Source organism: Babylonia areolata, chromosome 35, assembly GCF_041734735.1.
Source record: "Babylonia areolata isolate BAREFJ2019XMU chromosome 35, ASM4173473v1, whole genome shotgun sequence".
Taxonomy (NCBI): domain Eukaryota; kingdom Metazoa; phylum Mollusca; class Gastropoda; order Neogastropoda; family Buccinidae; genus Babylonia; species Babylonia areolata.
The window spans coordinates 13,850,012-13,868,074 of record NC_134910.1 but is presented as its reverse complement, the minus strand read 5'-3'; the positions used below and the strand labels follow the sequence as shown (position 1 = coordinate 13,868,074).

The 18,063-nt window shown below is 40.7% G+C and overlaps 1 protein-coding gene across 1 annotated transcript in view; it reads left to right on the top strand.

The window, feature by feature from the left end:
- LOC143277936 (uncharacterized) overlaps nt 1–18,063 on the top strand; it is a 55,174-nt gene that overhangs the window by 21,347 nt on the left and 15,764 nt on the right. Inside the window, exons 8-10 of the mRNA XM_076582915.1 lie at nt 727–1,181; nt 1,489–1,629; nt 17,264–17,387. Of these exons, the coding sequence (XP_076439030.1) occupies nt 727–1,181; nt 1,489–1,629; nt 17,264–17,387 (720 nt within the window). The remainder of the gene's footprint in view (nt 1–726; nt 1,182–1,488; nt 1,630–17,263; nt 17,388–18,063) is intronic.

The following is an 18,063-nucleotide window of genomic DNA, read 5'->3' as shown; positions in this document are numbered from 1 at the left end:
CTCCCTGATAACCTCCGTCACTCTGATTCCCTCGCATCTTTTAAATCTCGTCTCAAAACTCACCTTTTCCCTCAGCAATAAGTTCAATTGTGGCAGGTCCACAACTACATGCATGTATATGAATGTATTGTGTGTGCGTGTATTTATGTAAGTTTGTGCCTGCCTATGTGTGCGTATTTGTTAGGGTATAGGTTAGATACACATGTATGTTAAAATGTATGTATGCAGTGTGTGTGTGTGTGTGCGTGCGTGCGTGTGTGTGTGCGCGTACGTGCGTGCGTGCGTGTGTGTGTGTGGTCACATTTTGGTGTGTGTATGTAACATAGATATAATGTTTTGTTATCAAAAGCGTTTTTGTAAAGCACCTAGAGCAGATTTCTGGATAGTGTGCTATATAAGTATCCATTATTATTATTATTATTATTATTATTTCAACAATAAAATGCATTTCATTATGGATATGACAAGCAGCTTAGTTTGCTTATTTTTGAAGAGTAGACTGAATAGTGTACCCAAAAAAGTATTTAAATCTGATCAGCAGTGAATTACATGTGTACAGCACTATTTTGAGTATTTCAACTGACTTGACGGACAAGATTCCTGTATTAAGGATCTGTTTGTAACTGTCAAACTGCACTAGAGACAGCTATTGGTGGGCTATATCCTCTACATGATTTAAATATCAATACGACCTGCAGAAATAACTAGAAACATTTCTCCTTTCAGAGACCGAAAATTCACCTTCAAATACTGCAAGCCATTGCCGACAAATGGAATCGATTCTGTGCATCGAGAGGAAAGAGAAGGAATCAGCTTTGATCCCACCAAGCCAGTCGACAGAAAACGTGGGTTTGGAGACAGTGAAGATGCTACTGCTGCTGAAGATGCCACTGCTGTTGAGTTCTTTGATCATGTGATCAGTCCCACACCGCTAGCCAGCTCCGGTAAGCCTGAAGGCGGACAATCCATGGATCGAGCGTTGGACGAGGGCACTTATGGTCCTCAAGTTTACCCGATTTCCATGAGCACGTTTGAGTGCCCGGAAGGGTCGTTCTTGTCAGACATCAAGTCGTGGGTGATTTTGAGCATGAAGTTCACCGAAGCTGCTTACCCGGGTTTCCTCTTCTCCTGCCGGAACCTTCCGTTCTTTCAGGTGGATCACATGAATTGTTCATGGGCAGGTCAGTGGGACTGGTGTGTCGCTTTGTGTTTGCTGTGTGTACACTTTGTGTGCGTGTATGTGTGCACGGTCTTCCATTTGATTTAAGCCTTTCTTCCATGCAGTTCCTCATTGTTTCTGGAAAAATGCAAAGCTGTTTGAAACAGGCTAATAGAACTGAAATGTTACCTATCATTATTTGCATTACAAATACATCTGTAGACAAATTTGGTACTGAAGGTGTATGAAGTTACAAGCAACTGTATTTTCCTGTCCAGTGAACCTGTTTGTAGCCAACTTTTAGCCTGTCCAACGTTTCACTGCCACAGGTGAGAGACGGATGCCCGGAATTACCAGCTTCCAGTGCCATGGTTCTTCCGTGATCACCGGCTGGCAGATGTCTGCACGTGCTAACCTGGAAAATGACTACGACCTGTCTTTCCGCTGCTGCCCCATCCTCACTCCCTCAGGTAACGACATGCACCCCCCACCCTTCCTGCATCACCTTTCCCCCAAGACACGTAGCTTTGACCAGAGCAGGCGCTTTTCTGATTTCAGTTTAATGAATTGATGTGCTCGAAAATAGTTGGCTTCTTGATCTGTCAAAAATATTGTCAAGATTAATCAGTGGAATTGCTGTGAATACAGTTCAGCTAATTGGGACGAGTGTTGGCTGAGTAACAACAGTACTTATACAGCCCAGCATGTAAAAATAAAATCCTTTTGCACAGGTTGGGGTGTGGATGCATGTCACACATTCAATCTCAGTTAGCAATGTAAAACCAGCAAGAAAGAAAACAAAACATGAAAATATTCCTCAGCTGACATGTGAATTCTAGATGTAAGGACATTTAAACGCGCTTTCCAAGTTTTATTAATTTAGTTTCAAGTTTTCTTCCTGGCACAAAATAAACTGCATAAACCTGACATTGAAAGTGATATTTCATATTTTAAACACGTTTAGTTGGACTCGAAAATCACAACAATGGGTAAACTGCCTGTCACTTCATGTGTTGACGAGGTGACAGCCGACCTGATAAACGATATGGCCCCAGCAGCTCCTGCAGCAGTGATTGAAAAACCAAATGAAAATTCAGCCCTGATAGTGACCCTGTTACATTTCCTTGTCTTCACCTTCTCTTCTGCCTTTTTCGATCGCAGTTTGATACATGATCATGTCTTGCATGTTTACCTGTTCAGGGGAGACCTCCGTGCAGATGACGGATTGCACACCAACTCCATACCTGTGGGGCAACTTCACCTTCACTGTGCCTGCCGGTGCTGTGCTGCACCGGGTGGACACCCTACTCTCCCCTTTCTCGTGAGTCTATTACCACAGTTTATATGCCACACGACCTGTGTGGAAGTCACTTTGTCACCAGATTTCTGTGAATATGGGCATCTCTTCCCCATTCAAACTACATTTTTCTATATAATGTTGCCAGGGACAACTCTTGTTGCCGCCATTTGTGTGCCAAGTGCATGTTGAATACAGGATTTCAGTCAGTTTTAACTGAAAGACTAACATCCAGACCACCACTCACGGTCTTGTAGAGGGGGGCGGGGGTGAGTAAATTTCGAGAACCCTTGTTTCCATGGATTCTTTTACATGCAAGTGCATGTTGCACACGGGAACTGTTAATCTTATTCAGAAGACTAGCATCAAGACTACCAATTTGACCTTGAGGGGTTTGGGAGGTGAGCAAAGATCTTGGTCAGCCAAATTACCATCAAACTGGTCCACTGTTACTTTGCTGTGACATAGTAAATTGAAAAGACATGTTAGTTCAATGAAGTATTGGCTTGCGTCCTCAAGTTAAGTTTAGTGCTGGAGTCGTGTTCAGGGTTTCAATGTTTTAGAGGGTCGAGTCCTCGTATCTCTGGGTGAGCTCCATCTGGCACCGAGTCAAAGGTTGTGCGCGTGTGCAGTTAAAACTACAGGGCTAATAAGCCACAAAAATTTTGATGGTGGTCATAGTAAATTCGAAGCATGTGCTTGTGTGCTTATCATTGGACACTATTGCGTTGACATTTTTCCTTTCAGGCATCCATGCAGCTTCATAGCTAACTGAAGAACTTCTGCATTTTGGGGGAGTGGGGTTGGGGGCGGGGGGGGTAGTGATGTAAGGTTTAGAATCAGACGCAGATGCTAATGCGGAGTGGAAAAACAAATGTACAGAAGATGAAATATCAGGAAGAGTTGAGTACAGTCAACACGAAGTCAGACGGGTGAAGAAAACAGGAAGTGGTTTATCAATAGTCCTGTTCCAGCCAGCTCTTTCTGGACCTTTGCCATAGACTTTAACTGCTCTGGCAGTGGGGGTACCAGATTAGCTTTGAATTCTGCTGTGGACATCTTGTGGCCATGACTCGCCTAACATTTTGGGGGTTCCTTTTCAAAAGTCTAAGTATTGTCAGTAACCTGAGGGTTGAAATATTTTCATTTAAATGACTTAGAAACTGCATTGTGAAGACACGGGACTAACGAAAAATCTCCATCTATGCAGCAAGTCACCCTTTGTATTGCAACAATTCTACCATCTCAACGACAGAATAAATTTGACTATGCATGTGACAAAACAGCTTAGATTATTTATGACGAACAGTTACATTTGATTAGTAAATTTATACATGTTGGACAATGAATATAGTGTGCTTATGAGTAGATAGTACCTAATTGCAGTAATTTCTTTTGGCTATTTCAATATGGTCAAACTTCATTTGAAATGGGTAATTCTGTGCTGTATACTTTACACGATTTTAAATGACAAAATTGCTGATCAGTGCATTTACACGCTAAAAAACCCATTTATTTCTACTTTCAGAGACCGATTCTTCGACTTTGGATATTGCTATGCAAAGCTGTTAGAAGCTTGAGTTCACACTTTCAGCAGGTGAGTTCATGATCTGACTTTGGCCTTCAACTCTCCACCAGACTGAGTTGTGTGTCAAAGCCTGTATCTTTTCCCGTCCATTCTGCGATGTTAATTGTCAGTCCATCGGTTTTTTTTCGGTCTTGTGTTCCGTAACAAGAGGATAGTGACATTATAGAAAGTATAGTCAAGAAAAGATGTATGTGCTGCCAAAGCCATAGTAAGATTCGACGTCTCTTCAGGTCCTGTTTCTGACAAGTCAGATTGCGTGTACATATACGTATGTCTGTTTGCGTATTTACGATCACTTAGTCAGAACATTACACGTGATGATTATCATTGCTGTTCAATACATAACAGACCAACAGATGAAAGTTGTGGTTTGTCAGAAAAACTGCAATAATTGTTTGGCTTTTCGCCTTGGTACACAAATGTTCAACATGTCACAGATGTAGGTCCTCTGATCTTGTTAATCAAGTTACTGTGAGCTCATTCCTCTCATAGGCACTGTTCCATCCGAATTTCGGCACATTTTGGTGGCAGTTAAACCTCAACCGTACATCATGGGACTTGGTGCACCCCATTTGTCTAAAATCTAGTATATATATATATATATATATATATATATATATAAAGTATTCATCAAATGGGGATGTTTTTCCACAATTTGTCTTGGTGACTTGGTAACTTGGTAAATCGATGCAAGCAACCATTCTGACTTTGTGGCTCTGAAAGACTGTTTCCAAAGAAAATGTGTGACACAGAATGCTGCTTACTTACTAAAACCTTTCGAAATCAGGCCCAATAGGCATCTTTCAATTTCGATGCTGTTTCATGAAGGCAGCCTGTGTGTGGAACCTCTCCCCACCTTTTGCGCAGCCCAAGAAAACCCTAAAAAAAAAATTTAAAAAAAGTGGGTCCCACGATGTACATAAAGTGCTAACTGACCCATGACGTGCAGTAGAGTGAATTGGAATAGTGTTAAATTGATCCACGACGTGCAGATAGGGTGAATTGGAACAGTTTTAAATTGACCCACGATGTGCAGATAGGATGAATCGCTCTTTTTCTCTGCCCTACTGGACAAATCTTGAATATATTTTCCTTTTCTGGACTTTAGAACTGAGCGTCCTGTGTATTTCTGTGTATAGGATGTGCAAGTCGGCTATTGGCAGTTTTTAGTTTTGTGTGCCATCATGTATTGTATAGATGGCTACTTGTCTAAATCTTCAAGTTTATTTTAATGTACAGGAACAAGAGAATGTATACCATGTATTGTGCTCATGGTGGTTTTTGCGTGTTTCAGATGGTACTTCATCAGTGCAGACAAAGCAGATATGGACTGGTCAAAAAGCAAATGAAATACAATCTAGAGTATTAAACTCTAAGAAAAAGCAATTGGAAACATTTTCTGTGTGCATTTCAGTGTACGTTTCATATTGTCTTTTCACAATTATGATTTTTTTGCATGAGTTCACTGAGTGCGTGTCAGGTGTGAATGTTGGCAACTTTTCAGTGATTTCAGAGTACAAGCATTCATCAGACCCCTTTTTGAACATCAGCACCATCCCACTTCAGTCACAGGCAGCAATGAGAAGCCACACACACACACTACATACTCGTTAAATACTTGCTCACCACATACATACCACATACATACTCACCGCATACATGCTCACTGCATACATACACACACCCCCCTCACACACTACTCACTCCAGTGGTTGAGACCAGTGAAATTTGTCATTGCTTTGTAAAGAACGGCTCGACTCCTTAGTGGAGAAAAAACCCACCTGGCACCACTTGGGTAAATTGCTAACTAATAGGGTCAGGCAGCCTGTGCTTTACTGACCCTAAGACTTGTCACAACGGATTCAATGATTTCTGTAAAATATGGGCTGCACTAAGTTACTTTCAATGGCTTTTATCCACTGGATTTTTACCAAGGACAACCTTTATTCGCCATGGGTTCTTTTTAAATGCGCAAAGTTCACGCTGCTTATGGGACCTTGGTTTAACGTAACTATTGCCTGAAAGAGTAGACCTAATCATGGTCCAGTAGAAAGTTGAGAAAGTCCCAAAACTTAATGCTAAGTTTTCTTGGCCTTGTGACCTTCAACCAGTGAAGGTCAGTCAAAATGGCTGACATGTATTCAAATTTGCTGTCCTCCGATTTCCACAGTTGTGAGAAAATACCGTCACTGCTTGCGCACACAATGCATGGATGTTCATAATCACGTGTTCACTCATTTTACACACATGGCTGTGCACGTATACACACGCGCATACATGCACCCATACTAGGTTTTAAAAAGTTCGTTTTTTTCTCCATTCCCTTTAAAAAGTTCAATATGAAGCCAATCTGTTGCATGACCAGGCACATTAGGGTCACAGAAAACACGATACTGGTCAAGTTATTCGGGACATTTATTAGAAAGTTGCTTTCCTTTCATGCCCTCCAACCATTAGACAGTTTGAACATGGCGTCTGTCGAGGGTTCGTTTGTGTTCATAACTTGGTGTTACGATGGTGGCAGAATGGTTTAGACCTCAGCTGCCAATAGTCCGTGGGGGTGAAGGTTCGAATACCACTCTCGCCCTTTCTCTAAAGTTTGACTGGAAAATCAAATTGAGCGCTGAATCTTTCGGGTGAGACAATAAACCAAGGTTACGTGTGCAGCACGCACTTGCGCACTGAAAAAGAACCCATGGCAACAAAATTGTCTGGCAAAATTAAATCCCACTGATAGGTACACAAATATATATAAACACAAGGCCCAGCCTGACAAACGCGTTGGGTTGTGTTGCTGTCGGCATCTGCCTAGCAGATGGGAAACATATGTGGATTTGTCCAAACAGTGACACCACATTGAGAAAAACTCGTGACATTGATCATACTCACTCCATGTCATTAGCCCAACTTTATTTAAACCTCATTCCACCCCAGGGAAAAGTAACTCATACCATTACTTCCCCTGTGGACCTTGTACGAGTATTGTAACAAATTTATTTCATTTATTCTTGCTTGGTACTGTTGGCGTTCAAAGCTGAGCCGTTTATGGATTCCATAAACACTAAAACAAAGATTTGCATGACCAACTATCTAAATCGCCATTCTCCATCGATTTTTGCCGTTTAAGTGAACCACCCTTTTTTGACTCACTTGTGTAAACAAAGTGAGTCTGTTTTAACCCGGTGTTCGGTTGTGTGTGTCCGTGGTAAACTTTAACATTGATATTTTCTCTGCAAATACTTTCAGTTGACACCAAATTAGGCATAAAAATAGGAAAAATTCAGTTCTTTCCAGTCTTGTTTAAAACAATATTGCACCTCTGGGATGGGCACAAAAAAATAAATGAAGCCTAATTATATGCAAACTGCATTAACTGTTTGTTTTTTGTATTCTTTAAACTTGCCACTTTGATCTTATTCTGACACAAAGAGCAGTCATTATCATTTTTGTTCAAACAGGAACTACTTTTGCTAAGCATGGACGTTTTATTTATTTTTGCAAACGTTTTGGTGCAGACAGTAAAAAGGGAAATTACTCTGTAATTAATGCTAGGGGACTTAAATTTGCTTTAAACTGATCTTTCTCATCTTAAACATTAACATTTTGAAATTATACTCGATATATAAAAAGCTTGTTTTACTCTGTGTACAGGGCTTTCACCATTTCATTCGCCCAAATGGTCTTTTTTCGGAAAATACTAAAATCAAAAGTTGACTTTACAGATCTGTTGGCTGAGCCCTGAAGGTCATGGGCAAAAATCAATTGCTTACACATATTTATACACATTCAAAGCGCGTGCTCATATTCTTCGAACGTGAACGACGCCATTTTGTTTCAAGTTGTTGACCTGCCCGTTCAATCCTATATTCAATGGACAATACACGATAACATGTGATGGAAAGTTGGAGACCGTTAAATATTTAAAGATTTGTGAACGCCTGATCACTTAATGGATTATGCCCCAAACTGCCATAAAATAAAAAGAAAAGAAAATCAAAAAATCCACAGAACCAGTCTGAATTCAGTTAAAAATTGTAAACCATGGAGTTAATACCCTTGAATTGATCATGATGAAACGAAAAAATTTCCAGTCTTGACTTTTCTCAAAATGAAGTCCTTTTCACTTCTTACGACCTTTAGACGTACTTGGCTCTACAAGTTATTAGTTTAACAAAATACTAAATTTTCATAACTTTAAAACTAGAATGAACATAAAAAACATTGAATTGACCGTGTCGTACTACATTCCCGGCGGGTGTAAATAAACTTGTACATCTAGTGAAAACGGCAAAATGTTGCAGTGTGATTGCGGCGATAGCCATTAAAAAGAATTTATTGCCCTTAAAGATTTTTGGAATGCTCACGATACACCAGAATATGATTTAAACAGCGTTCTCACTGCGAATACCGCAATTGTTTTATCGCCCTTTAAAAAAGTATGTTCAAATATTAAATTTTAGAACGTCAGTTAAGGAGCCACGATAAGGCAGTTTCTTCTCACCCGAACACGCACGGTTCGAATCTGGTTAGGATTTGTTTTTAACGCGAAGCTTTATAATACAGAACATTTTAACTTTTTTTTTTTAAGTGTATCACAAGTGAGTTGAAGGCCTTGCCTCTCGTCTTTTTTGCAGTTGTCTCACACAGTGCTGGTCCAGGGAAGTTGTAGCAGGCATATAGCTGTGGGGAAGGAAGAATTTACACGTTCAGGGTGGATCTCTCGCATATACGCATTGCAAAAAGCATAAATTTCCATGAAATAGGCCTCAGCACTTTTTAAAAAACGGAAACATGCATACATTTATAGAGAATAGAACTTGGATATTCGAATGCAAAAATTATCCACTAAGTTTAGCTGTTGAGTACGAGAGAAAAAAAAAAAGAAAATGCGCTTTTTTCTTTTCTAAGCCCAGTGCCCAAATCTGGAGACACTTTACTTGCCTGTGACTCGTCTAGCTTGGGTGGCATTGCCAGGAGCTGCTCATGGCACAGACAGCGACTCGTGTTTTTACATGATCTAATAACACACCGGCTTGGATTGTTCGGGTTTGTTTATGTTTTTTTTTTTTTTTTTACTCCAACCCACTATGTTTAGTTGTGTGGATGCTATCCTTTTGGACGAGACAATAAGCAAGAACCGTGAGCAGTATGCATTTGGTGCACGTTAAATAACCCACAGCAAAAGGGTGGGTAGTTGTCCATGGTAGAATCCAGTTAAAAAAAAAAATTAATCCATTGATGGTTAAATAAAAAATTAATCCATTGATGGTTAAATACATGCTGACAAAGAAATTGGAAGGGTAGGTGTTAAGCTCTTCCTCAGCAAGCAACCCCAATTTCAGAAATCGGTTGACATGCACGATGGCCGTCAGGGTCAAGTCGCCACGTCAAGGGGAGGAATTTTGTTTGTCCCATCGCATATTGGTGATTGTAGACATTTTCTATTTGTAAGTATTTTAGAAATAATTATTTTCAAAGTCTTGGTTTCAAGTTCATTGAGGCTTCTGGTCCACACACTATCTGATCTCGTTCATCCTTAAATACCCTCACGCCAACTCCGCTCTTCTTGTGACACCCGTATGCTTAGGATCCCCCCTGCTCGAACCAAAACGTATGGCCAACAGTTTTTCATACCAGCCCTTTCTTTGGAATCAACTTCCTCAGCCTCTCCGTCACTATTCTTCGCTGCTGCAACCTTTCAAATACAGTCTCGAGACCCACCTTTTCTCCTGAATATTTCTCAACAGCGCATCCCTTTCCAGTATGAACTAAAATGACTTAGTGAGTACATAGTTTCATAAATTATTGGTTGTACTTTGATGTGTATTTACTTTGTGTGTGCTATGACTGTGCGTGTGCGTGCGCGTGTGTATTGTGTGCGCGGGGGTGTGGGGGATAAATAGTTTATATTTGTTATCTTGTGTTCAACTTTTCCTTTGATATTTACATAATGTTCCATATGTAAACGCCTAGGACTTATTTTCAAGATACCATTTGAGTTACGTAAGAGGTGGGAAACGTCGAGTGTGTGATTCAACCTGGTGGTGATAGTTTTTCCCACTGAAAAAACCTGAGCGGTCATAATTACCAGAATTTTCACTTTGCGCCCTCGACTACCAAGAGTGTGGTGTGGTAGTGGGTGTGGTTTGGTAGTGTGTAGATTCTTAGTGTTGTCTGGTTTCAGTGGGATTGTGCTATGTTGCTCAAAAAGGTTTCTATGACGGTTGTTCGTACTTACTGGAATCACCTGGAAACCACGACGGTTGTCAATATTCATACGTAACTAGGCTCACAGGCAGTGTAACACTCACGCAGTTATACTCATTGTGAAAATGGATAGTAGTAGAAAGCCCCCCTCCAACACACACACACACACACACACACACACGTAAGGTGATCCGCAGGAACGTCATGAAATTCACGTGTAGCGTCAGTGAGAAGCAGTCAGTCCGTCAAAAAATTTGTTGTCTGCGGATCTGTGCTGGGTCAGTTGGGGTTCGTCACTTCAGCAGACAGCATGCAGGTGAGTGCATCGTGTGGTGTTCATATTCTGTCACTGTTGGCGTACCGTACTTCGAACTTAGTTATTTTGAGGAATATCATTACGAGGTTTATCTACGAACTGAAGTTAATCTTCATCATGAAAGGAATATTTGTGTTTAAGTTTAACAAACTTCATTGTATTGTGAATATCTGTTTAACTGAGGAGCAGAAATTGGAAACTTAGCTTCACCGTCTGTCAATTTCATTTTTTTTTTTTTTTTTTTAATCTTCTTGATGTAATGCCCACAAGCAGGTTGATTATTTTGGCATACTGAAAACTGGGTCTGCGCAGTCAGTGGTGTTTAGGTTACAAGTGCTTCTATTCGTTTCATAGATATAGCGTTGTATAAAGCATTCAGTGGAATGTTAAAAAAATTAAAATAAAAAAAATATGATGGAGGACCCACTGAAAAAAGTGGGGAAAATACGTTGGAAGACCCACTAAAAATTATATTAAACAAACAAAAACAAACAAAAAAACAAAACAAAAAACCGTATCTTTGTCGTGGTGGTTTAACTTATTTGGGTGAGAAACTTTTAAAATCATTCCATTATACTGAAAAAAACTGTTGCGAATGCGGTTTTTCTGGGTGGGGTGTGGGGCTGTTTTCATTTGGGCTATATCCACATTTTCTTGCCCTCCACTCCTGTGGCTGACGGACTGACCGTCCACGCCTTGTAAACATTAATTCCGGAAAATAGTATACTACCGTTTCTAGTGATATATAAAATTTCGGGATTTGATTTCATTGGTGTCATAAGACAATGAATCACATCTATTACCCATGGTTAAGCCGAAGCCAACGTGATAGAATGAAGCCTTTTTTGTTTTTTTGTTTTTTGTTAGGCTAGTGCCAAAATCTAATCTTCTGGGCTTGCATGAACTAAAACGTACCAGCAAATCCAAAGTACTAAAGGGTCTTATTTCCACCAACGGACTTAACAATCAAAAGTGAATTCCCAAACTATCGTGGTCAATAGAGGAAACATTCAATTATCCTTGAAACAATCTAAAACCATACTGCATTTTAGCAAGCTTGAATGAACTGTATGTCCCATTGTGTAAGTCGTGCCATGAGGATTAACCAACTTCGTTATACAAGGAATGTCATTTTAAGTGAGGAACAGTGATTGGAAACTTCGAATGGGCCTTTCAGTCCGCGCATACAAATGTCAATTCGTGTTTGTTGGTGGTGGTGGTTTTGTATTTGATTTGGGATGGGGGTGGGTGCGTTTTTTTATTTATTTTTTTTTAGTTTAGGTTGCATGTGCATTTGTTTCACATATATAAACTGATTTGAGTTGTATTTAGCATTCAGTGGAATGCTTTAAAAAAAAAATTTAAAAGGAAAGAAAATAGGGAGGGAAAGCATGGGGAAATTATGTAAAAGTATATAGTATTTTGTCATGGTCATTCAACTTATATAGGTGAGGTAGTTTTTAAAACATTTCATCATACTGAAAGTTGTTGCGAATGTTATTTTTTTTGTAGGGGGTTTTGTTTTGTTTTTTAAGGGGGTGTTTAGGGGGAAATGTGGAAACTGTACTGCGAAGGTTACTATATATATTTAGGCAAATCTTAATGTTTACATTCAGCGTCAGTTCCCAGTATTGTCAATGGCTGTTACCAGTGTTCGACAAAATGTTTGTAAATGATTACCGTCACAAGCTGTCAGCGTCAATGCTCACTGTTCAGACTGAGTTGCACCCCTTGACCACTCGCCTCCCCCTTCAAGATTGATTGCAATTGATATATATATATATATATATATATATATATATATATTACACACACACACACACACACACACACGCACACGCACACGCACACCAAGAATTTCAGTTTTCCCACGAGGAAAGTAAACATGCATGTACCGGGAATGCAAATTGAATTTGCCGCAACATTGATATTTCATGATCAATGTTAATTTATCTTTTGCTTAAAAGAGCATAACGTAGAAAAACACCAAATGACAGGAACTATAAGTGAAAGAATGAACTAGTGATAACAAACATGTTTTTTCAGCTAGATCCATAACCATGTTCCGAGATGTTTTTCCCGTTTACTTCCAGTTCCTGAAGGAATTATAATAAATTCGAATCTGTACATTGACTGAATGAGGTAGGTGCAAATTCTTCCTTTTTTCTGCGCTGTTTTCATTTACCTCTTAGCGTTATTTTTGTCCCGACTTCTGGTTTTAAAGAACTGACGGGTTATCGGACTTGAAATGACCCCTTAAGTTGCGGTTGGCTGCTGGGTGATAAGCAACATGATTTTGATTTGAAGAGCGTGGAGGAAAAGCCGAGCTTCATTGTGACGGAGGTTATCAGTGTACGGGAGGAGCACTAATCTGAAAATAGGCATTTTTTCTTTTGAGATTGGGGTGTAATGGTCTCTACAAAGGGAGTTAAACCTGTGACGTCCTTCACAAATTCGGCAAATGTGCGTTCTGACAATACGCCAAATAAATGGCAATGATTGAGGGCGCTTTAAAGGCGGGTCTGTTTTGGCGTTTGTGGCTTTGGCATGGAAGTCGGAACTAGTAAAGGGGTGACGAACCAAACTGAAGCTTTTGAACAGTCGTTTCATTAAATATGTATCGTTTGAGACTTAACACCTATTTACCAGTTTTCACTCGTCAAAACTTATGAAGTGGTCAAGAAGTGGGATCGGCCAGTCAATATTTTGAACAGCTGCACATTGAGGATCCCGACCCCAAAATATAAAATTAGCTGTATCCCCCAGACTTATGACAAATTTGAGTTGTTCGCACCGGTCTGACCTGTCATTCACGGTTTAAATTTCTAGATAACCATTGGCCACACTGAATATACAAAATAACTCGACACCAAGAAACGGGTCATGTTTAAGTGCCAAAACCTGTTATCTTCAGACCTTCATTAACTAAAGTAGAAGCAATTAACAGTACCAAAGGTCTTAATTCTCTTATTTTGCTCTCTTGACCTTTTCCCTCTGACACTTAACTCAAACCAACTGTAGTTTTAAAATTGTCATTTTGTCTTTGATTCTTCCTCCTCCACCCCTACCCCCTTTCGTGCCCTTAATTACTAGCAGCAGTTTCACCAGGCATTGTGAATTTAAACTTTGTTCATGTTAAAGAACTGCTTTTTTTCTGAAAACGATTTGTATTCACTGAAACGCCAAATATTTAACTCTCGTGGAAAGTCTGACATTTCCCGCTTCCAGTTAAAACTTTGGGAGGGGTGGATGGTTGTTGCTAAGTGCAAGTAGCGTGATTGACTTTAAAACACGTGCACGTATTGAGATCGGATAGGAAACTAAAGAAATTATGTTGAATTATTGGACAATATCTATTAGTCAAGCTTCCGCGGTTTCATTATGCACGGTTCGTTCACATGCTTGCTCACGTGTTCAGTTTTTAGTTCTCATTTGGTTCTTGTTTGAAGAAAGTTACGTATTGTCTTTTTATTCTCAGCGGTGTTTTTACTCATTCTAAATTTCGGATTACCTCATTTTTCGTGTGCAGACGTGGGTGGTTGTGTTGGCTGTTTTTACAGCCACCATACAGGCATACAGGGGTTACTCTCAACATCCTACTCACCGGCACACTGACCAGAATGACTATTCCAAGTCTCTACGTCATTTCCCTGGCCAACTCCACAAGCAGTCTCCATTTGAACAGAACCTTTACAATGTCCAGCGTCAGCTTCACGACTTCATCGGAAATCTGGTAAACGGTCATGACCCATCTGACAAGGGCCGTAATGAGGATCGCTCTGACAGCCGTGCTGTTTCTCCTAACCTCGACAGCACTACTCCCAGTAAGCAATCTGACCATGACAATCTGTTCGGTGACCAGTCGCACGGCATGTCTTCATTCCATGACCAGTCTGAGAAAGACCAGTCTTACATGAGCCGTTCAACAAGTGGCCATTCCAAACACATTGACAGATCTAACGGAGACGCACTGAGTGAGGACACCTTGGATTTCCTTCTGAACCAGCTGAACAAGCGTTCAAGTCAGCATGGATCTGGTTCAGCCACAAACCGTGGGCCATGGGGTCCCGCCTACACATTGTTTGACAGAAGCTCAAGACTGCGCAGCCTCTACAAGCTGCTTGACAATCAGAGACACGGAAGTACACAGCAAGGCACCAGGCACACTGGCAGATTACAACAGGGTGGGGCTGAAAACTTAAAACATCAGGTCAGTAAATTCTATCATGCGGGAGACCAATACAGCGTTGGTGGTGAAAGTCTCGTTGGAAGCAAAAACGAACTGGAATACATCAAGAACTACCCCCAGTACAGAAACGATATGGCTGAAAAAATTGATTTTGAAGACCTGTTAGCCTTGTCTGACAGTGAGATTCACTCAAGCGAGACTCCCGATGACAGATCTCAAACCCAAGATGGCACCGTTGGTAATGAAACCTCTGGACGTAACGACACATCTGTTCACCCCAAAGAGAAAGTCTCTGACCAGATTGCTAACGGGACCTCTGTCGAACTTGATGATGCAGCCTCAGACCACCTTGACAACGTAACATCTGACCAACCTGATAAAAAATCCTCGGACCAAATTTCCCTGATCCCCGATAGTAAGTTCGAGTGTGAGGAAGGGTCGTTCTTGTCAGACGTCCACTCGGGTGATGGCCGTAACTTCGTCTGGTCCTGCAGGAACCTCACGGACTTGGTGGTGGATCACGTTAATTGTTCGTGGACAGGTCAGTTGGATTGGATTGTTTGTAATGTGCGTGGGGAGGGCTGGGGGGTGGGAGTGGGGGAATGTTGTAGCTTGTACTTGTAGCTGGGAATTTATACTTATAAGGTGTATGAAGTTTCAAGCAACTGCATTTTGGTGTTCCATGATATGGATACTCCTGTAGCGCCTATCCTCGGTCATACCAGGCTCAAAGCCCTTTAGTCATTTGCACATCAGGCTGCCTACCTGGATAGAGCCAAATACGAGCTGCCTTCAGGCATTGATCAATCGTTTCCAGTCAGATTTCACACACACACACACACACACACACACACACACACACACACACACACACACACATGACGTTTCCATGAAGCCTTTTTTTCGAGTGAATCGAAGTTTTGACAATGTTTTGCGAGTATCTGTAACGTTCTTTTAATATAGCTATACCAAATGTATTGAATGTGTTTAGAGCTGCAGGACAAGCGAAACACAAATCCATTTTTTTTACTGCATACATAAAGGGACAAAGGAACGGAATCAGTTTTCAGATGCACTGCAAGAGCAATGACTTAATGAATGCAACTGAAACCAGTGACTCGTAATGAAATGACTAAAAGCATTTTTTGTGAAGTCTCTGGAGGGTGAGGGTGTCATGTAGGCGTGAATACTGTTGACCATTTACTGCACACAATGGGTGAGCATTTCACTGTTTGTCATGCACTTAGTTTTCCTTACGAACTACAGACTACAGAAAATCGGTATCACAAAAATCTCGTTTTTCAAGATGTGTATGTATATGTATGTATATATATATATATATATATATATATATATATATATATATATATATAACACGCACACACATACACATATATATACATATATAACCAGTTAAATGGCACCATTAAATACAATTAAAGCAGTCTCTATTCTGACAAAATGGGCCAAGGACAATGTTTTCCATTGTCTATAAAACATGGAGCCCATGAATGCAGAGCTGAGAGCAGGACAGACCAATAGTTTAATCGTAAATGTGAAGCCATTGGAGGTGAATGTGAGGTGAAATGACATGGCCCTGTCTGAATACCTGTCCAACGTTTCACTGCCACAGGTGAGAGACGGGAGCACAGAACCATCTTTTACCAGTGCCATGGTTCTTCCGTGATCACTGGCTGGAAGAAAGACTACAGCCTGTCTTTCCACTGCTGCCCCATCATAACTCCTTCAGGTAACGACATGCACCTCCACCCTTCCCGCACCATCTTTCCCCCAGGACACGTAGCTTTGACCAGACCAGGCGCTTTTCTGATTTCAGTTCAATGAGCCGATATTGTGCTCGAAAAATGTTGGGATATTTTCATGTCAAAATATTCTAGATTAAAAAGTTGAATTGCTGTGAATACATTTCAGGTAATTGGGATTAGTGTTGGGTGAGTAGCCAATGGTACTTACCAGCCAAGCATGTAAAAATAAAATCCCTTTGTACAGGGTGGGGTGTGGATACATGTCACACGTTCAGTCTGTTCAGTCAAGCAGTGTAAAACAAACCAGCAAGAAGAAAACGAATCCCGAAAAATAAGTCTTTTACAACTCAGCTGATATGTGATTTTCAGATGCAAGATCATTTTAAACTCCCTTTCCAAGTTTTCTGAATTCATTTAAGTTTCCACCCTGGCACAAATGAAACTGCATAAACCTAAGATAGGGTGTGACTGATAGTAATGTTTCGAACGTCGTTTTTTTTTTTTTGTTTGTTTGTTTTTTTCTCGATAAACACAGCGATGGGTAAACCACCTATCATTTCCTGTGTTGAGGTGACAGCCGACCTCTGATAAAAGATATGGCCCCAGCAGATCCTGCAGCAGTGATTGAAAAAAATGAAATTTAGCCCTGATAGTGCCCCTGTTACATTTCCTTGTCTTCACCTTATTTCGATCTGCAGTGTGCTACATGACCATGCCTATCTCACGTGTGTGCCTGTTCAGGAGACACCTCAGTGAAGATGACGGATTGCGGGGAGACTCAATACGAGGTGTGGAGCAACTTCACCTTCACTGTGCCTGCTGGTGCTGCGCTGAATGGGGTGGACACCCTACTCACACAAGACTTGTGAGTCTTACCACAGGTTACATAATCCACATGACCTGTTTTGGTCACTTTTTGTCAACAGATTTCTGTGAAATTAAGATGCTCTTCCCCATTCAAAGTTTTTTTTTCTACATAGTGTTGCCAGGGACAACTCTTATATTCCCGTCATGTATGTGCGCCAAGTGCATGTTGGATCTCGGTCAGTTTTATCTGAAAGGCTAACAACCAGACTCATGGTCTAGTGGCGTGGATTTGGATGAGTAAATGTCGAGGAGAACCCTCTTGTTTCCATGCATTCCTTTACGTGCATGTGCATTTTATTCGAAAGACTAGTATCCAGACTACCACTTGGTCTTGTTGAGGGATTTAGGAAGTCGGTAAAGATCTTAGTCGGCCAAATTACCATCAGACAACTGGTTGCTGTTGATGATTGTAGATTGAAAGGACATAGTTTAATTCAATGACCTATTGGCTTGTTTTCATGTAACGTTTAGTGCTGGAGTCATAGTTTTAAGGATTTCGTTCCAGACGGTGGAACCCTGGGTGAGTTCCATCTGGAACTGAATAAAAGCGTGTGCGTGTGTGCAGTTATAACCACAGGACTTATAAGCCCCAAGGTAACTTTGATGTTGGTCATAGTAAATTCAAAGCATGTGCTTATTGTACTGTATTACAATGTTTTTTTCCTTGAAGGCAG